The sequence below is a fragment of the Nymphalis io genome, chromosome 5, assembly GCF_905147045.1.
Source record: "Nymphalis io chromosome 5, ilAglIoxx1.1, whole genome shotgun sequence".
NCBI classification, from domain to species: Eukaryota; Metazoa; Arthropoda; class Insecta; order Lepidoptera; family Nymphalidae; genus Nymphalis; species Nymphalis io.
In genome coordinates, this window is record NC_065892.1 from 11,953,484 (window position 1) to 11,975,375 (window position 21,892).

Here is a 21,892-nt window from a genome sequence, read left to right on the forward strand (position 1 = left end):
CTTAGATACTGGATATTTATACATTCTGTTATGTGTTTACTGAATTTATAAATGCTATATATAATATTATTGTAACTTCAAATACTTAGTATTTTAGTATTCCGACATTACAGTTATTACAGATATAAGGTATTCAAAGCATGTTATAATTACCTATCTATCATAGCGGCGCATTGAAGGTTGAGGATTGACAGAGATGTTCGGAGTGCCTTTCCTTTTTCGAATAAAAAAGTATATTTAGACGAGCCGGTTGGCGTGGTTGGTGGATGCTTGCCTTTCACACCGAAGGTTGTGGGTTCAATTTCCACCCGGGATATTTGTGTGCATGAACATGTCTGTTTGTCCTGAGTCTGGGTGTAATTATCTATATAAGTAAGTATTTACAAAAGAAAAATAGTATATGTAGTATATCAGTTCAATTTTGGATCAGATGGTCGTGTGTGAAAAATGTCCCTATTAACAGCCTGTTAATGTCCCACTGCTGGGCTAAGGCCTCCTCTCCCTTTTTAAGGAGAAGGTTTGGAGCTTATTCCACCACGCTGCTCTAATGCAGGTTGGTAGAATACACATGTGGCAGAATTTCAATGAAATTAGACACATGCAGGTTTCCTCACGAAGTTTTCCTTCACCGTCAAGTACGAGATGAATTATAAACACAAATTAAACACATGAAAATTCAGTGGTGCTTGCCCGGGTTTGAACCCACAATCATCGGTTAAGATTCACGCGTATTCACTACTAGGCCATCTCGACTCTCGACGATATTATTATTATTATTATATTTATTATTTTTTGGTATAGAAGAAACAACGATTTCACGTGATAACTTTGCATATTATTTATAACCTCTATCATAAAAATATATGTTATATATGTTTTATATTAAACTACTACTACAACAGCTTTTATCGATCAATAAAATCTTAACCGTGTTAAGTGTCTATAAAGTAATGGTGACTTGTTTATTTTCATAGGAAATCCTACTGGATAAGCCTTTAAAAACTGAACTTTCGTTTAAAAATTGTTAGTTCAATAAAATTTCTACCTAGATATGGATGTCTATTATATACTATTAGTGACAGTTGGCCAATTAGCTAAACTGTTTATCTTATGTTTATCTATAAAAAAAAAAAACAAAATGTTCTTGCATCATCGAATAGATTGAAATATTCGAAGAAATAAAACAGGTATGCCTACGATTTTAGATCTGGATAGATCAGATGTTTGTCACAACAGCTATATTCATAACGTTACACGCCCACGGTTTATGTTTTGGAATTGGATCAATGGAGGCAATTTGAAACGGCTTAAATTATAATTTACATTAAAGCGAGTAATATTATTTGAATTTGGATCAAAATTATTTTATATATATTTTTTAGGTGTTGCAAGAACTAAAATAACTTGTTTTTGGACATCATTTCATTATAGTATTCCTTGGTTATAAAATTTGTGTTAAAAATCTGTTAAAACAGTTAAACAATAACATTTTTTAATTAAAACTATTTGCTTTAGTGTATTCATAACACTTATGCAAATCGATTTAATTATAAAATGTAGACAAAATAATATATTTAAAATATTAATACGGTAGCGACATTGAAAATACCTAATTATGAATTTACAGTAATGGCTGAAGTCAATAATAATATTACGGCTTAATATAGCATTACAATGTTCTAAGCCTTGCGAATTAATTTGTCTAATATATTTTAATACTAATATGAAACGGTGTACGTACGTACTTTTTTTATTCAATTTGTTTCGGGTCATTATTCTCGATATGGGAGGCATGCATGATTTTTAAGTGAACAAAAAACATTTAAATGTAGCTCTGAATGAAATGGTAGTTTATAGAACGATATCATTATTTTTTTGTTAAGAACCGTGATAGTCCAATTGTAGCTTGCAAGTGGATTTTAATCGATTATTGCGTGTTCAAATCGAGGAAAGGACAATGTAGTCATATGTAGTCATGATACATATTGTACTCGGCGGTTAGGCAGTACATCTTGAGGAAACCTGCATTTTTCGGATAAATCTATTCCAGATGTAGGTATACCCAGGAACCCGCAGTGGAAGAGCATGGTAAAATGAGCCCCTAACTTTCTTTAATAAAATAAAGAGAGAGCAATTCGATATTTACGATTACGATGTAATTGTCATTGTGGATATGTGTGTGTTTGTTATTATTCTAAAAATGAAATTATTTACATACTGCATACTATCAAAAGTCAAAGAAAAATTTTGTAAGAAATACCTCAGTTTATATTTCAAATACATTTAAGGTCTTAGTGTTTTAAAGAAGAATGATGCTTACGCAGCATTTGTGGGGTTTCTTATATAACAATATCTACTTTCTTTACTTTAAACACACAACGATAATACTTAATTCAAATCCCATCGCCAATTATGTTTTCTAATAATTTTATTTTTATTTATTTTGGAATTGAAAGTAAATATCTATGAAATAATAAACAGTGTTAATGTGTGCCGAAACTGTAATTCTTAAAGGTTTTAAGACTTTTATTACAAAATAACCTTCTATAAAGTATTTCGTTTTCTTTAATATGGAATTTAAATTATAAATATGATTCCTTCTATTTTAAATTAAGACCACTAGTTTAATATTTCTTGTTAAACTTACCTTACTTACCGAACCGAATGGATTTTAATTAGATTTAAGCTTAAGTCATTAAATTGATGATGTAACATGATTAAAAATAACCTTATTAAATAATAATAATTTACGCCTACCGAAGCATTCGTCACTATAATAATATCTTAAAAAAACAATACTCAAGTCTTGTAATATCTTTGTCAGCCATATGACCTTTTAATGTCGACTGAATCCGAGTTATATCGCGATTGTATAAATTTAGTGTGAAATTATATTACTGTAATACCTATTATTTTGGCGGGGATTGTAATGTGACCAATTTAAATTAAACAATCAAATAATAAAAAGACAACGCCATTTGGTTTAATACTTATTGCTTAATTTTGATTTGTGTATTTATTACATTTGGTATTTGCAATTTATTTATTCAGCGTATATTGAATTATTAAATTTGATTGATATTAATTACTATTGATTTGCAAATTTGTAATAATCTAAACCTAATTTTACATCGAGATCAATTGTTGAATACTAAGTAGCCATGTTTATTTTTTATTACCTTGACAATAACATTTTATCTGTATCGTAATGTTATCTGTTTGACAATAATTCTTAATGGAATTATAGTTTTAGAAATTATAAAATTTATCATACATTTGACACTGGCAAATAAAAAACAACGGTAATAATGGAAAAGCTATGTTTTGTTTAAAAAAAAAAATAGGTTATTTTGTTTTTAAACTAATATACGAATATTGATAGTAAACTATTATATTTTTAAATACTGTCTATACTGTCCAGTACTTTTCATTGATTTCAAAGATCACGGATTCAAATAAAGAGGAGAGAGGAAAACATAGAGGTACGAAAACGTAACGAATGTACAAAAAAAATCATTTGCACTAATTCGCAGTAGAGCGGCGTAGTGTAATGAACTTATTAAAATTCCCATTTCGTTTAAATGGGAATTTTAATTGAGGAATTAACTACATATAAAAAGATGAGGCTCTTTGAACTCTCTAAAGCAATGCCGTTATTTTTTTAAATACTAACGCTTAATAGGAAGTACAAGTAGCTCATTCGTTTTTACGTATAAGTATATAATATCACATTTGCATGCAGTGATGCAACACACCGTTATGACTGAGGCTTTATTTGGCTGTAGGCTTTATAATATAATCCCTAAAGCCCGCGTAACCGACACTTCCGCTGCGCTTTATGTCAAGTTCAAAGGATTTACGCACGGTCAGTGTGATTCGACCTTTTGTTGTATTACGATTGTACGCTTGAGTTAATTGTTCGTAAGTTTAATGGCTTGACATCAGGGATATGTAGGTAAATTAACCCGATTAAGCGATTTGATTTTAATAAATACATCAAATTGTACAGTTTTTATATTGAAACAATATTTTCTACTAATAGTATATCATCATAACAAACAAAAAGGTTATGTTTAAGGAGGTTATTTTATGCAATACTGAAAGCCCTGGGTATGTACCACCCAGGGCTCATACCACTCATCACATATTCAAAATCAAATTAAGGTTGCTTAATTGTAATGCTACCTACAATTAGTAGGTATTGTATTTGACAGCCAGGGTCTATTTCAAGGAATCACGCTTAGAAATAACGGTATGATTTTTGCACGCACCTGCTTTTAGACCGCGTCAACTGTATTTAAAAATTAAACATAAATCTTGAATGCTTTGATTATATTGTTTCATTATTAAAATAAACAATGAGTCTGGTAGAACAGCCATATGAAAATTTAAGCATATAATGGTTTCTATTGAAACAACAAATAAAAAAACTGTAACATTCCATTAAATTTTTCATGTCATATCAAATTTACGATGAAGTATATAATTTTTTTACAGTACGTTTAGGATGTAAGTTGTAGTATATATGATACAACATGTATTAAATGCGATTATTGCTCTAACAGGTAGATTTTTAAGATTTTGTAATTTACATGTATCATCTAATCCTTACGTACGAGTCGGCACCATAAGATTTATGTGGGTCGTATTATATGTGGTCAAATAGATTACGCACGCTTTGCAAAACTGCGCGCTCAAAAATAACGCAGTGACTTATTGTCATTGTGCCGCTGTCACGCTCGATCTAAACTTATCTCTGAATTCAGAAGTTTATCTCGCAAACCACTCGACACTTACTAAACGTTAAAGTGAAATATTTCACCTGGAAACGAATTGGTGCTTCCTGCTTCTGTTCGTGTCACAACTGTGCAAATCAGATACAGGCACGACTAATGATTATTTTAAACGTTTAAACGTGTTAACGAGTGTCAACATGGAATGCAATTCTTTAATTGGACTATTTTAATGTGTAATAGATACTATTGAGCTAAATAATATATTTTATCAGTTTATACTAACTACCCTAACTCGAATTGCCCCCGCCGCACAATACCAGCTATCGCACTCCACAATGCAAGCAATTATTTTGAATATTTACAGATTAAGGTACGATATTTCATAAGTTTATATATATAATAAACAATTACTTTATTTTCTTCAATTTTGTCTTTTTTTATTGTGATCATAAACCATTCATCCAACAGAAGTCGCGTCACTTATTATACGTAGTACAAATATGATTTAGCGCAAACGACGCAAGCTCCCTTGTTCGACGTCTAGGGTGCTAAAGAATCTGTTCGGCACAAAATACCCATATTATATTTAATCAATAATATACATGTATAATTATTCTTTATTGATGTATGTATTGTAGTATTATTGTTATTTCGAGGTAAGTTTGTAATTTTGTTTGTGTTGCGTAAAGTTTTAGGAATCGTGTTTTCACAACATATAGACATTAGTATATATCTCTGTATATATTTATTAATTAGTTGTTAGGCTATCCGGCATAGTCTCTACTCATACACAGCCTTCTGGCGTTCTAGTAAATAACATAGATATTATCAAATCATAAATACATTGAATCGATCTCGTAAACAATTTCCTAGCTTTTAATTACACATATTCTTAACAAGTTTTTCAAAAGGAGTTGACGAACGTTACAATTTAAAGTAAAAATGAAATGATAGTCGAGGCTTATGATATTAATAGCAGTCGGTTATGTTATGGCTCACCTGATAACATATAAATCGTAAATCTTTTAAGGCTTTAGTAATCAGACTTTCCCGTTCATTACTTTCTCTGTACATCTTTATGGTATAGGCAATGCAAAAAGTGATGAAAGTTCTACCGTGTCTAGAAACTAGGCAACTAGGCACATTAACTTTATTGTATATTTATAATGTGAAAAACGAAAATAAATTAATGATTTATGGCGACCAGACCTGAGCGGGAAACAGATAAGTATATCACCTTTCTTGTCTATATTTGTAAAGCATAAAAAGTCTTTAAAAGGTAATTGGATCGCCTCAGTGAGAATTTTATGTAAATATCGGTTTCATGAGTGGACAGTGATGTAGACTACCTACTGCTCTAATTCGACTAAACAAAATATAACGAAGAAAAAATGTACTGTTTCTTATGAATCGAAATAATAGATGCTGTAGAAATGTACTATTTGATGAAAATGTTATTATAGAGCTCTTCTCAATCTTTACTAATGTTATAAATGGGAAAGTAACTTCGTCTGCCAGTTTTTTACGCTTTCACGGCTAAATGACATTCTGGCTTGAACCTCGGTAAAGGACACGGGCTATATTATACTTAATACCTGCTCCCTCCTCTCTAACACGCAGGCGAAGCCGCGGTTGGAAACTAGTATAGAATATAAGAAAAACATATATGCTATTACCTTATAAATACATGTACGCGCGATATAGTATTTTTTCTAACCAAATCTTTTTTCAAATTATTATTAATACTCCTATTTTAGCCTTCGTTAATCGACGTGCTGTGAGTGGGTTCAATAAATATCCAAGGGGTCAGGATTGAACCAGCGACTTTCACATTGCTAGGCGACACGTTAACGTTGAGCTATTGAGGCTTATATTATCTCGTGACTTAGATGTTTAATCACTTAAGATAGGTTTAAAGTCTTGTTTACGAATTAAGGTTGCTGTTAATTGTCCTATAAAGCTTAGCAACTTCCTGAACGTCGACAATTTTCTAACACCTAATAAGCTATCGTTTCCTGAACGAAACGAGGGGACGATACAATCGGTGATGTAAAAACACTTCATTCGCAATGGTTACACAACACAAGAATCGGCGGTGATGCCGTTATAATGACCGACAATATACAGCTCTGGTGTGGCACGGCCTTAATTTTCAAAATGGAGTACCGCAATTTACTATCGTAACGTACACGCGATGCCGAAAAATGATTTGCATTTGCATGTACTAGGATAATGGTGTAGCACAAATTTTAATGAGCCAAGACAGCCCAGTGGATGGACAACGTGAATCTTCACTAATATTCACTGGTTCAAAGCAATAAACACAAAAGTTTTTCATCTCCTTGATTTTATGTTCTCATAATCAGTATCCATCTTGAAGGAACTTGCATATGTCAGTAGATATTCGGCCACATATTGCTAATGTTAATATCTATGAGATGTTTACGTCCACCAGCCAGCTATGAAGCAAATCCAAAAACCTTGAAGGGCAGAAGAGGCCTATGTCCAGCAGTTAGAAATTCGTGGGTTGTTTATGTTTCACATTAAAATAGTTGTATATATGCCAAAATTAGTGTGAATATTTATCTTAGGTAAACGAAAATCACTACTTGTAAAATTCTAGAACCACTTCTATTAGAATTTATAAAGAAATAAAGAATAATAGTGTTCAGTATAATATTTGAAACAATTGGCTTCAAATAGTTCACCCGATGATGATTTTTAGTTATTTCAAACATGGAATTATTAAACAGTACAAAGCAACCGTTTGATGAACTTTTGTATATGGAACTGTAGTTACAATGTAACACTAAAGTAATTTAATTTCATGTTGTCGTATAATATTATAATAGTTATAAACAGTTTTTACAAGCAAAGCATATACCGTTATAGAAAATAAGGCTTTGTTTCTCGTGTATATGTACGTTTAGTTTATTTCTTTAGTTTGTGTCTACATAAGAGAAATTATCTTACATTTGTGTAATGGAACGTTTTTATACTACATACAAATAATTGTCTGAATTCTAATAGTTGCATTCTGATATGGGATAGAGCTATGAATGATAATATTTTTAATTATATATAACATTGTCAGTTTTGACGCAACAATGTTTTGATTTAAGCTAGCTGGCAAGCTATTTTTTTGCACAAGTTATTAACTTGAAACTATCATAATATAATGTCTTCAACATTTCTAGGGTCATTAAGAGTTGTTAGAAACGTAGACACGCCATTATCAAGTTAATGATTAGTCTTATAACTCAAAACAATCTCTACTTATTTAACCGACTTCAAAAAAGGATAAAGCGCTTTTTTTCAGAGTGTACACGATCGATTTATTCTTTCACTCACCATTAGAAGATCACCATTAGAAGATAACACACACCATTGATATCCAATTCTTATTAACAAACTGATAGACTTGTGTATATTAATTAAAAAAGCCTCTACGTCGTACGTATTTTTATTTTTGAAATAACTTTTATTTTGATTGATACTTCACGAGAAAAATGTTTTCACTGCCTGATCTGCTTTCATTGAGTTGTCATCTTACCCTTAAGTCAAGTATCTATTAATAAAAACGTCATTATGTCTCTTATTGTTTTCAAGATCTATAATCCTAGGAATAATCTAAACGGGGAAGTATTAAGCGGTAACCATTTAAGATAAAGTCAACATTCCAATAAACCGCACTTACAAATAAATTCATTTGCGATTGTTTATTTTATAATTGGATCGTATCGGACCGTTCTATTCCGCGTTTAAGGAACCTTGAATCAGTATTTATAAGATTGTGGAATGTATTTGTATGTATTTTAGGAATGCTGTATATGGTATTTTATTGTTAGAAACTGGATTGATTTAATATTATAAGTGTTGTTATGTAGTGTTTATATTTGAAAACGTAGAGCATAAAAATTATGTACACTAATTGGAGACGGTAAACAATAACAGTCCGAATTCTATTTTTGCTCACAACAGTTGTTGGCAGTTATCGATTTTAGTGTTTTTAGATACAGCGTTTTGTTAAATAAATTTCATGTCGGTAATGCATAAGTAACTACAAAATTAAAGGTCTTAATTCATTATGTATCCTTAAGGCGGTGAGATTTAGCTACGAAATATTTAATTTGAATAATTTGATAATAAACGTGCATTTCTCCTTCAAGTAAAATCTCTTCCCTGCAAAGTAAATCAACAAAAGTTATGTAATACGATTCAAACGGCATTGTAATGGCGCGCTGTTAAGTTGTGTAGTGTCCACGCCATGAGCGTTTACCTTTTAACGTGTTTAAAAAAATCGAAGCAATGTAAGTCTTACGGACCATATAAAAGGTCTATTTTTAACTGTAATAAAGTTCCAAAGGGATGAAAAGTGAGGTTTCCGATTATGGAAATGCGTTCTCTAAAAGCTGTTAGTTGAGACACTGAAATTATGTCGCTTTATATAATTATTCGCCTTCCGCTATGATGTTTAATATGCAATTTGAAATCCGTATTTGGCGTTATTAGGATAAGTTAACGTTTTCAATTATTTCCTTGTTTGCAAAATCTATAATTTATATTAAAATTCAAAGTAATGAAGAAAAAGTTCATGATGTACTTTGAATTTTGAAATATAATTGATTTTTTATTAACTTATCAACGATATAAGTAAAAGGACGTACTGTCCATTGACTGGTGTGACATTTGAAAATGAAGATTTGATTTAGTTTTAAAGTAATTAAAATATAATATAATATAATAATATGTAGTATAATATACTATTAATTATCTATGAGATGTTGACGGAAATATTAAAGCAATTACCTCGTATTACTTAACTTTGATATAGGCTTGTCAATCGCTAATTATGCGTTAGTACGCAACTGTCATTTAGTGGAAGTGTAATTTTATGCAAACAAATGCGTGAAAGGACGCGGTATGGCTATTAGCTTGTGTCGCCTTGCTCTCAAACCGTCATGTCAAGGTCTTCTGACAATTGTCTCGGGTTGTTCAGCTTGTAAAAGATTTTATGGTAAGTAAACTTTTCACAGTTGCTTAAGTTTGTCTAAATTTTGGTATTTGGAGGCGATCGATTTATTATTGTAGTGTAATATGCGCTAGCTCTTAACTTTTTACTGTTTTACTCAACTTCAATGCAATCGATATCACTGTCACTATAGACAAATGGACTCTATTGTACGCACAATGGATTTTTGATTCTTATCTTGAACTCTTGGTTTGAATAATATGTAATCGATTTGACATTTCAAATATTGTAAAATGCTTAGATAAACATAATAAATACACAATTATGTTATTCGAGCTGACCAACTAGGTACAACTATAATTATTTATATGATTACGTTTTTTTTTCTTATATAAAAATAATTTTTATCATCAAAAATTTTATTATAAATAATTAAGTGTACTACTACTAACTTAATTTTTTAGCGACTAAAAATTAAAATTAAACTGCTTGCGAATAATATTATAAAGCAATTTATAACAAAAAGTCAATTTGTAATAATACAAACATACCATAACTGACTGGCATGCTTACAATTAATTACTTACGCGGTAGGTAAAAAGTCGAAAATTGTATTCCAGTGTAGACGCACAGTTATTATGATTGATGCAAAGCTATTCGATGTATTATAAAAAGATTGATTAATGGAAAATGTCGCAGCTAATTAAAATTGAAGCAACAATAATTAAAATTAGAATACTTTTATTGAATCGATTTTTGTTGCTTCTATTTCATTAAATGTCAAAGCTCAGACGATTGAAATTGTTTTCGATGTAACGGTTGATCAACTTAAATTGAATCGTGTGAATGTGGTTTAAGCGATCAATAACTTTGATATTGTTGACAAATTTTGTTACCATTGTTTAAGGACTCCGAAATCTTATTTTTTTGTATGCTGATGTCAATGTTATTAAGTAATCGAATCTAAGCATCGCTGCAACTAGAATTTGAACTTGAAAATGTAATCCCACTTAAATAAGGACGAAACGAACAGGAACAAATAATCACATAACAAGGTGTTTGCAAACCAAGGGCCAGCTATTCCTTCAAACGCATAATTCGATGGGAAGGCAAATCTTACACGACCAGACAGAATTCAGACCAGAACCACCAGCTATACCTACTTTCCTTGGCATGGGGCTGTTAACACAGCTCACTTTCAACCAGCTGCTACTGAGAATTTCTAATAAAAAATCCAATGACATGTATTAACCCCAAGGACTGAATTCACCTCGGATTGGATCTACAGCCATATAAGTTAACCATTAGACCGGACATATTGTTAATATATCATTTAAATGTGTTACAGAATATGTCTCATGTTGCTTAAACGTTACATAATCGTTGAGATGGAGAACAAATCGTGCCATATAGTTTATTGATTCAGGTGTTCCCGTAAACGAATGACAAATGAAATAATTTCTGCGTGTCCACCTCCGCCATTACGTAACCGGTCACACGACACGTCTTGTTTAGGAAATGTTGATATATAACAGGAATTTATTTGTTAAATCACCTTCGTCGTTATCTACCAATTTTTAAATTGGATTACTGTGAGAAATTGTTTTAATACATTCAACGTTTTAGGTTTCATAAGAATAATGTATAACTTTTCTAAGTAAATTTTTTTGAGACTTGTTCATTTGGTCATGTTAACACCAGCACACATTAACCTACAAAATACACAGATTATTCATAAAAAAGAAAAAGAGACTCACTGATGAGGAGAAGAAACTAGCATCTTGTAAACTTATTTTTTCCATTTTAATTGCGTTAACATCTAAAAAATACTTGGTATCTCTAAACCCAAAATCGCTACTATATATTAAATTAAACCCTTTTTAGCAGTAATTTCCATTGATTTTGTAAATGAAAACCTTTACTCTAGTTAAATAAAAAGCTAAACGTAATACTTGCTGTCTTAAAAGATTTAAATTTGATCCATGTCTTGTTTTAAGTTGGGCTCGCCGTTAAAGTTAAGAAAGTGTTTAGTTTCATTCAGCGTCCAGTCAAATCAATCAATCAATGCCAATGTTCAGCGCAGTATTAAACAACGTGTAAATCGTTGCTAGCTGTAAAATTTGTGTTAGGGGTGGGCTCGACAATGCGAAGGGTCAGGATTGATCCTGCGAATTTCACATCTTACGGCGGCCATATACCTCTGAGATATTGGGGCTTTTATGCGATAACAAGTAATGTACAAACAAATGTTTACTTGTTTATATAATAGTACAGATTCAACAGTATCTATTTTGTTATTGGGTAAGAAGGCTTAGCTAATTCAAGCGGAGCAAGAGCCACAAACTAGTTGCGGATAAATAGCAGAAATTTATTGACCAAATGCATTTCGTCATTACGGTTTATCTTCTAAATTATAACTGGTATTGAACAGTGAAATTGAAATATAGACTAGGCTTTCATACAACTAGCTATAACTTATCAGATTAAGCTTAAATATGATCGAAATCTGGAGGTGTTTTCATATAAATATACCAATTATATTGAAATATTATATCATTGTGTTTACATATAAAGTACGTATTAGTAAAAAAAAAATATTTTATGGAAGAAATTTTTAGAAATTCTGTTGAGAAATAGTTATTTTTTATAACTTAACTTGAAAAAAATATTTCAAGAACAATATTAAGCTTATTCATATTTCATACTATTTAAATTTAAAGTGCTAGATTTGTTATTAAACTGGTATTATATATATACATATATAAATTCAGTTTAATATTGTTTAATCTGATTAAAGAACAATAAAATTATAGAAGAAACTTCTTAATGTTTTTCAGTCAATTTTGTATTAATATTTATTATATTTATAATGACCATCATATCCTTACTTTGGTTAGGGTTGCTTTATTTAGTAGTAATTTAGTAGAGACGATGTCCAATTAAAACTAACGCAATTTTAATATGAACATTCTATGCTATGTGATACCTTTAGTATTTATCTATTTGTATATTAACATGATATGCAGGTTGGATTTAATTTGTTAATATTTTGTCTTTCTTTTTCACAGAGCATGCCGCCGCCCGCCTAAGGCATGAGTGTGCGCGGAGCGGGGGGGCAGCGCTGCCAACTAATCTTGCAGCGTTGCCTCGCGATCCACCTCACGAAGCCGGGCAACGCGCCAGATGACTTCTGGATGTACGATTCTGGTTATCTGCTGTTCCAGGTGAGCGCTATTTATATATCATACATACATACAAATCACTAAAAATAGCACCAAGTATTGGTTTTAACAGCTCTCAATATGCTAGTATTAGTAAATAGTTTTGATTTATGATGCGTTTTGTTTCATTTTTCGTAAATAATCTTATACTCAAAGACGTAGCCTCTGGTGTACTTTTTCTTTTATTTGGATTTAGTTCATTTTGATGAGCATCACGATCAAGTTTAAGGATTATAGATTTTGGAAATGTTTTTGTATTATGATTATCTAATTGTAAATTTGTTTACAAATAAATTTTCAAATGTGGATATATAAGATAGTAATATAGTTTGTTCGTGGGAATGTTGTGTTCTGGTTGGATTTTTTTTATTGATTATCATGTATGTATGTTGGTACTACTCTTTTTACAATAAAATGTAATTGCGTCCGGCGCAGTTTTAAATTAATTATTATTTATTATCGTTAAAAATGACGGCTTACGGATCTGCTGAAAGTATAATTTCCTTTAGTAATACACGAAACGTTATGTAGTCGATGACGTTACGCAAATGTATGACTATTTTTATATATATATATAGTTTATATTGATTATTTGGATTGCAAACTTTGTTAACAGAGCTTCCCACAGATTTAAACACTTTTGTTTTATGTTTTTTATGTACAATACAGATATCCTATATCAGCTCTATTAAATAATATTCCTCTTATAAAAAGTTAACAAAAATTCGATATGTTTGTTAAAAACATGAGCGAAAGGGAAAATAAATTATCAATTTTATGACCGCTTTAAACTGTAAAAAGTACTTATGAACATTTCGCTTCTATAATGTTTTATTACACTTTCATTTTTCGATGCGTGAGAAATGGCTGCGTTAGCATTAATGTTTATTTGTGAGTAGCTTTAGATAAAGCGCTACATGCGTGAATAAACATTTCATATTTAACACATTGAACTAGTAACATTTACATTCAACTTAAGCTTGGAAGTTATGTGTTATTTTCTTTTAAAGGGTTGTGTAATAATAATAATAATAATAACAATGTACAAAAATAAAATGATTTCTTAGCACAAGATATAAAATTGCACGTTTTGTATTGTTGTAAGTCTGTGCGCGAACGTAGATGCACTCTCCATTCTCTCTCTTATTACATATTCTGATAGAATGTCAATCCGACGCGACTAAAAGATTTACTTACTTTTCGAGGCACGCAAGTACTACTGAGAATTCCCCAACGGAATAATCTTAGAACTTTTTATTAGTCAGACCCGATACCTCAGTATTTGCAGCTTTATAAACTACCCACTAGACCTGCAAGGCGTAGAGCCCTAATAAAACGCTTGTTGTTGAATTTGTGTATTAGATAAATAAAGTCATGAATCACAGAACAAAGAAAAGATTGTCTCTCAAATTATTTAAGTATTATTTTAATATTGTTATAAATGAATGCGTAAATTAAATAAAACAGAAATATATAATTAATAACAATTAATTTTTCAATTAATTGATATAACCGAGTTGTTTTAAATTTACCAATAATTATAATTGAAACGATTGCTTCATTTACTGTACTACCTAAAATAGTATAATGTTTTAATGCCATTTCCAATGAAGTCACTGTTTTGAGGTCGCAGCTGCCTCGAATTTCGACCAACCAAACATTCATTGCAGCTGCATTTCCATGGATTCTGATTAGAACTAGATCTGAGTTCGTCAGTCTAGTAAATGATTACATTTACAGATGATACATCTAGACATCTTAAACATTAATGTGAGGCGATTATTTTAATTATAACTTTATGGCAATCAATAGTCTGTGAAGACAAGTTACACGTGATAAAATGTTAAACAGCTTAAAAAGCTACCAATAGACCAACGAGGCAGTTGAAAACTGGATATATTATCATGAATGGAACTAGCCTTATATAAGAATCAGTTTTAATATCGCCTGATGAGGTTACTGACCATAATTTATTCTTCAATTAAAATTCTTAATTCTATAATGTACATAATTCTCTAACATAGGCCAGATGTTTTAGCTTTAAATAATTATAATTAAAATGCTTTCAGTCAGTTAATGAGGGTATTGCAATCCATTAGACTAATCCAGACTATAACCGGTACATATGACCTAAATATATCACAAGTGCATCGGACTTGCATTATATATTGTGCTATTAATTTAAATCGAGCGAACTATATCGCTAATTTAGCTGTTAGTTTCATTTATAGACTTGGTATAAAGATGTAGCGATTTGAAAATATTTTGTTTATGTTCTTGATAAATATAAAAGTAATGCTCAATTATCATCCTTCTAAATAACTTGTAATAAATTGCATGAATAAAAAGAAACTTTTGGTTTTTTTATTTAGAATTATTTTTTAAAAGCGTGTTAAAAACTGTATCTGTGTGTATATCGTAGTGTCACTACTCAATACAATAACTTTAAAAAAAGATAGAAAAAAAGCAATTCTATCGATTCCATAAGCTTTTTTATTTATATTTTTTTTACATTTATTATTAATATATTATAATATAACAAAAGGCCTTTTTTATTACCTTGTTTGTTACTTAACTTAGATTGGAAGCCACATAAGTATGTGTTGGAAATCTGAAACCGACTGATCAGCGACAAAGTTCATGGATATTTATTGAATAAATTTTAACCATGTATCAAGTAAGCTAGAGTTCAATTTATATAATTTATTCAAGCACGTTTGACCGATGTGCGTGATTCGTTCGGAATTGAGAGCATTGTAGATAAATCATGAATGATATATCTGATATAGCTATTATATGAGTGTTATTGACTTTTATTTATTTATTTAATCTTAGGAAGACAAACAGTTATGACATATACAAAAATATTTATCAAATTAAAGAAAATCATATACCAATTGAGTCTTCATAAATAATTACATCAAAAATACATAGCAGAATAATAACAAATTAAAATTAAAGTTTATTTAAAATTTTACGGAGTATGACCAAATTAATTTATTTATGCAAATTATTATTTTATATATAATTATAATATATATAATGCAAATTATAGTTATTAATATGCTTTTCATTAGAACTGTTTGTATCAAACACATTTCCAAGAATTCGAATTCGTACACGTATCCAATTGAGCTTTCCCGGATAATACATTTCCTTATTATTGCTGCATCAAATGTTCATAGTTACTTTATACTAGCTCTCTAGCCACACTTCGCGCGAGTGTCAAGATTTTACCATATGATATTTATTTAAATATTAGAATAGCAAATTAAAAAAAAATACTTTATTTAAGTAGGCACATAAAAGCACTTTGTAATTGTCGTATTAAGGTATTGAATCAAATGTAACGTTATCGTTTGCTCGGAATGTAGTTGGCAGTATGAGCTGAATTGCAATAGAAATGTACAACATATAGCAATAACCAACCTATTTTTGACCTGAAACTACAAACTACACTAGCATAAAAAATCCGCATAATCGGATATAAGTTCTAATAATTATTGAAGATATTGTGTAAATCCGGGAAATAATTATATTTTTTTGTCAAAATATTTTATTTTTATAATATAACAGCTATAAGAAAACCTAAATCAAACACATCGCAATCTTCATCACTTTATCATATGAACATCCATTGGAGGTAAAATAAACATATACCTACGCGATATATTATATATATATCGCGTAGGATATATTATATATATACGCGCGATACTACGCTATAAATTTATCGATAACATTAGGAATATAAGATATTAAATCTCCATATATCGTTTTAACATATAATAAAATATTTATGATATTTGCAGAAGCGTAATAAAATTAACCGAAGTTACGTGAGGCTACCATAGGAACTGAGAACGAGAAAGTACAACGCAGGTCACTCGCGGGCCCTTTATAAATCTTATACGTGCGTTGTAGCGCGTCATTGTTTCATTTTAGTATGGAGATATGTCAGCTAGATAAAATGAATGGCCGCTATCTTTGAGATTGTGCGAGAATATTTTGTTAACTTTCATATTATTATGGAGAATATTGTATAAGACAATGTTTCGCGCGAACGGAATCACTTTTATAATATACATAATAAATCTGTAACAGGACTGTTTACTGAAAATATATTTTAATTCATTGTTATTAATAAATAAAACATATTTTCACTTATCATTCGGATACCTTCACGGAAAGAATTAATAGTAATATATTAAATAAACGCGTGTCGACCTGAACTGTATTATCACTTTATAACAAGTGTGATCGCTGCCAAGCTATATAGTAAAATATATATATATATATATTCTATACATAGAGTAATCTCTATCTACACATAGAGTGGTACACACAACTCTCTCTGTAATCATTCTATTGAAATAAAAAATAACTGCGGCGTTATATGTACGAATATATCATATTAAAGCAAAATAATAAGTTAGTATCATTTAAAGAAAGATATCACCTTTCATCCCAAATTATTTTGCTTATAATTATAAAGCATCTTTTCTTTTTTAGCTTTTTGTATTTCATTTGCTACATCTATTAAAACTATTTTTCTTCGCATTAAATTTTTACTATTGCTTTGTAACGATAAATAAAATATCTTATAATGTTTTCAAATTACATTATTAGAAAATTAAAAACTACTACTTCAAACCATATAATTTATAATCGGCAAATTGTAAAACAAATTTCAAAAGGCATTAATGTAAAAGTGATATCTACAAATAGTACAAAAATATAACAAAACGAAGCTGAATGGATCGTTATTTTCAATTCGCTTCAAACAATGGATCGCTCGGTCGCTTTTGTTTGTTCTGAGATTTCATCTGTCCAGCGTAGAGTCGCCAGCGTCGACGTCAGCCTTTCGGACATTATCGTAATAAAATTACATTTTGCTAATGTAGTTATCAAAACGCTACAAGTTATAAAAAATTTTTGAATATTTTTTCTGAGTTTTCAATTGGTTTTAAAATTCTTATTTAATTTTAATTTATAATATCTTTGTTCTCTCTTAAATGGATATTTGCAAAAAATCTTTTAGGAAAAAATTTAACTATTTATGAAATTATAAATTACGAAAACATAAACATTATTGTAAAATGAACGTCTCATTAATAAACGGACATATAACGTGCTTACTCATATTTTATTAAATTATAAATTGTAAAAAAATACTACAAATGTTTAAAAAAACTAGGAAAATTAAAAAAACACTTTAATTTTTTTAATTTTCAGTTACTTATAATATTAAATTATCGGGAAAGTCTTATTTTCACTCTTGTTCATGCCGAGTCTAGTCTGACGCCTCGTAATTTCCTCCGCAGACGAATCCGGGACACTTATGAACGAAAATAGTATTATTGGAGAGGATTAAATTTCTATTGTGATATGAGATTGCGACGCGATGCGAACATTTAATAAAACTATTTATAGTTAGTTTTTTTTAAAGTTGTTCGTGTCACGAAGACAGATTCTACTAAATAGTGATAGGGTTTGCCAGACCATTCCATTTAAATCAGCGGTGGCAAGTCACCAATACAATTATTTGAGCTCAATTCCACAATACAATTATTTGAGCCGAGATGGCCCTGTGGTAAGAACGCGTGAATCTTAACCGATGATCGTGGGTTCAAACCCGGGCAAGCACCACTGAATTTTCATGTGCTTAATTTGTGATTATAATTCATCTCGTGCTTTACGGTGAAGGAAAACATCGTGAGGAAACCTGCATGTGTCTAATTTCACTGAAATTCTGCCACATGTGAATTCTACCAACCCGCATTGGAGCAGTGTGGTGGAATAAGCTCCAAAACCTTCTCCTCAAAAAGAGGAGAGGAGGCCTTTAGCCCAGCAGTGGGACATTCACAGGCTTTAACGGAGCTCAATTTTATATAATAGAATAAATAAGAAGAACAATATTTTCTCACTTACGACTTACCAGTGTAAAATTCAAATGACCAACTGGCTTCTCATCAGACTGAATCATTATTAAAACGATCAATATAACATTGACCTAACCTATTCTTTCTTCCTACCCCATCCCTTCCTTATAGTATATATATATATATATATATATATATATATATATATATATATATATATATATATAGATGTATATATTTATATAGTATATTTTGTTAAATTAAATGATATTTGATTGTTATGTTTATAATGAACAAATAATAAATAAATGTGCTGTCGAATTGGAGGGCGATAGTAGCTACGACACAGTTTTATACTAATGTAGTTCCTATCGTATTTATTGTTTAAGATATGTATAATTTGTTCAAAATAAATAAATAAATAATTTTTTTTTTCATATATGACTGGAATTGTATGTTATTGATATGTTAGTATGACTATATATGTACTATGTATATTTTGAATACATTTCATAATTTTTTATAACATTGCTTTTAACTATTGCGTGACTATGTCTTCATAGATATGTAAGAGTTTTAAACCATGAAGGTTTTATATTACCATAATAGGGAAATATAAGATCGTTTGAGGTTGTCACGTTATGCTTAGATGTCTACACTTCTAACAACTGGAACACCGCGGAGGCCTCGACCACTTCCTCGAAGGTATCTTTATTACGTTACCGTTCTACATTCACTTGTTACAAAAATAATGTCATCTCTTTTTTATAATAATTAAGTAATTGAAATATAATTTTAGGCTGTTATGATAGCAACGATCTTGTGATGAAAGTTTTTATTAATTTTATTAGTTTAACTGAAATCTAATGCATAAGACATAAAAATAAGCATATTTTCCTTATTTAGCTGAATTAAGCGTTTAAAAATGATTCATTTTCTAATTTTATTTCTGATACGACAGTAAACCGGACTTAGTGAACTTTTTAATTGAACATTTCTTAACTCTTAAACTGGCAAGCATTGGCAAGCTGGCAAGGTTTAAAGGCTTATATTACGAATAAAACTCAATCGTCGATGATTTTGATGAAACTTTGCATAAAAAAATTGAAAAATGATCATTTTTTATTTAATCATAAATATCAATCAAAATATATTTTTTTCAAATACACTTTTACAAGTACTTATACACAACATTTTTTTTTACAACCAAGTGCCGCTAATATATTTGCAGCTGGTACAGGTTACTTTTGATTCAGTTATCCCGTAGTTATCCCGAGAAATAATCACGATACTAATGCGGCTAATAGATACTCGTATTATTAGTTAATCATAGACTTGTCTGTTTTATTACTCTGTACCTAACGAGTGTTTTACGTCAAATTCAAGTTATTGATTATTAATAACGTCAATTATACCAATTTCTAAACGCTAATGTGTAACAAATAATGGTATATTAACAATTATATTAAGATCAGTATTTATCATAGAATAAATAAATCTTACATACAGTTAAAACTATAATTCAGTATTGTGTAATCAAAAAGGAATTCACCAGTGGGAAACAAAAGTCATTTCCGTTACGTCCTACTTAAATAAAATCTTAAAAGGGTTCCCAAAACTTCACCTAGTTAATGGTTTATTTTTAAAGCATCCACAAAGTGGTGTTTATATTCATTTGTACCAGAAGTTGCACAAATGTTTACTTATCGCTCGCAATAACTTAGCTTTGTTCTTTGACCGACAGTGTCATAAAAAGACGATTGAAATTTTGATATTTACATCACACAAATGTTATCTCGTTCACGATTTTCGTTTTAAAATAATTGCATTTTTATGTCAAGCTATTGTTGTTTAATATTTAATATATAATTTATTTTTGCAATAAATTTTGAATTTTCGACACAAGATTGTAAATTATTTATGAAGACATGCTATAATATTGAAATTGTATTAGGTGGGCGTGGTTTTTCGGAGCAGTGTGGACAATTGCTGCAGATTGTTCCATTGTAGAAGAATAAAGTAAATTAACAGGCCATAAATGGCCGTTTTTTCACCACCGACGAACACGTCAAAATCATAAGTCCAAATTTAGCACATAAAATATCAGTGGTGGTTGCCCTGGTTTGAACCAACGATCTTCGGCTATGATTTACGTATTCTATCCATTAGGCCATATCGACTCTACGATACTTACATATTATATGTCTGGACTCTTTGTTACTTATATATATTTAATTAAAAGGTCGATTATCTCGAATCTTTTCACACGTATCCGGTAAAAAGCCTTTCGTTTTCTAAGTAACTTTTTTGTTTAATACAATAAGCTTATATATACTGATCGTAATCTCCGTTTCCGATTCAAACTATTGTTAGTTAGAGTTTAATTTGTCATAGTTTAAAGTAACTGAGCCGTAGTTTATGTATTATTGTGTATTAATTTTATTTTATGTTCCATACACTTTTATCGCATTTCTACAGACGCCAATAAAAAGCCGTGAGAAACTTGCGCGTCAAAAAAAAAACTATTAAAAATTACTTTGAAATCTATGGACCTTATTGCTATGATATTGAGACCAATATCCAAGCCAAATTGATATTGTGTTCGCCTATATAAAGATTATCACTACATTGGATTGTCCTCAAGCCATTGATCAAGCCAATCCATTGAAATAGAACAATTTCTAAGTTTTCAGCCAATACCTTCCCCTACTACTCCTTCGGTACACTGATATATCCATTGGCTTCGTGTGAACGCGTGTTCTTAGTCAGTAAGCCAATGTAACATATTCAGGAATTATTTTGCATGTATTTTATAACTTAGCCTATAAAATAGCCATTTTTACAAGCATGTGAATTTGAAGTTTTTTATTAGAAACTGCCTCGTTTATATAGGCTTACATGTAATTTACAATGCGCTTTTCATTCAACTGGCTTAATGTCTTGGCTTAGTGGATTGACTCGGCTATTGGCTTCGGGTAAAAATAGTGTAACTCAATTATTATATTATTACATTTATTTGTTTCTTATTGTTAAGGAATTAAAGTAAATATACACAGCATATTTAGTTAACTTAACATTTAC

The 21,892-nt window shown here is 30.2% G+C and overlaps 1 protein-coding gene across 1 annotated transcript in view; it reads left to right on the plus strand.

Annotated features, from left to right (window-relative positions):
- LOC126768620 (uncharacterized protein DDB_G0287625) overlaps positions 1–21,892 on the plus strand; it is a 167,389-nt gene that overhangs the window by 36,415 nt on the left and 109,082 nt on the right. The window contains exon 2 of the mRNA XM_050486816.1: positions 12,777–12,932. Within this exon, the coding sequence (XP_050342773.1) occupies positions 12,801–12,932 (132 nt within the window). The 5' untranslated portion in view covers positions 12,777–12,800. The remainder of the gene's footprint in view (positions 1–12,776; positions 12,933–21,892) is intronic.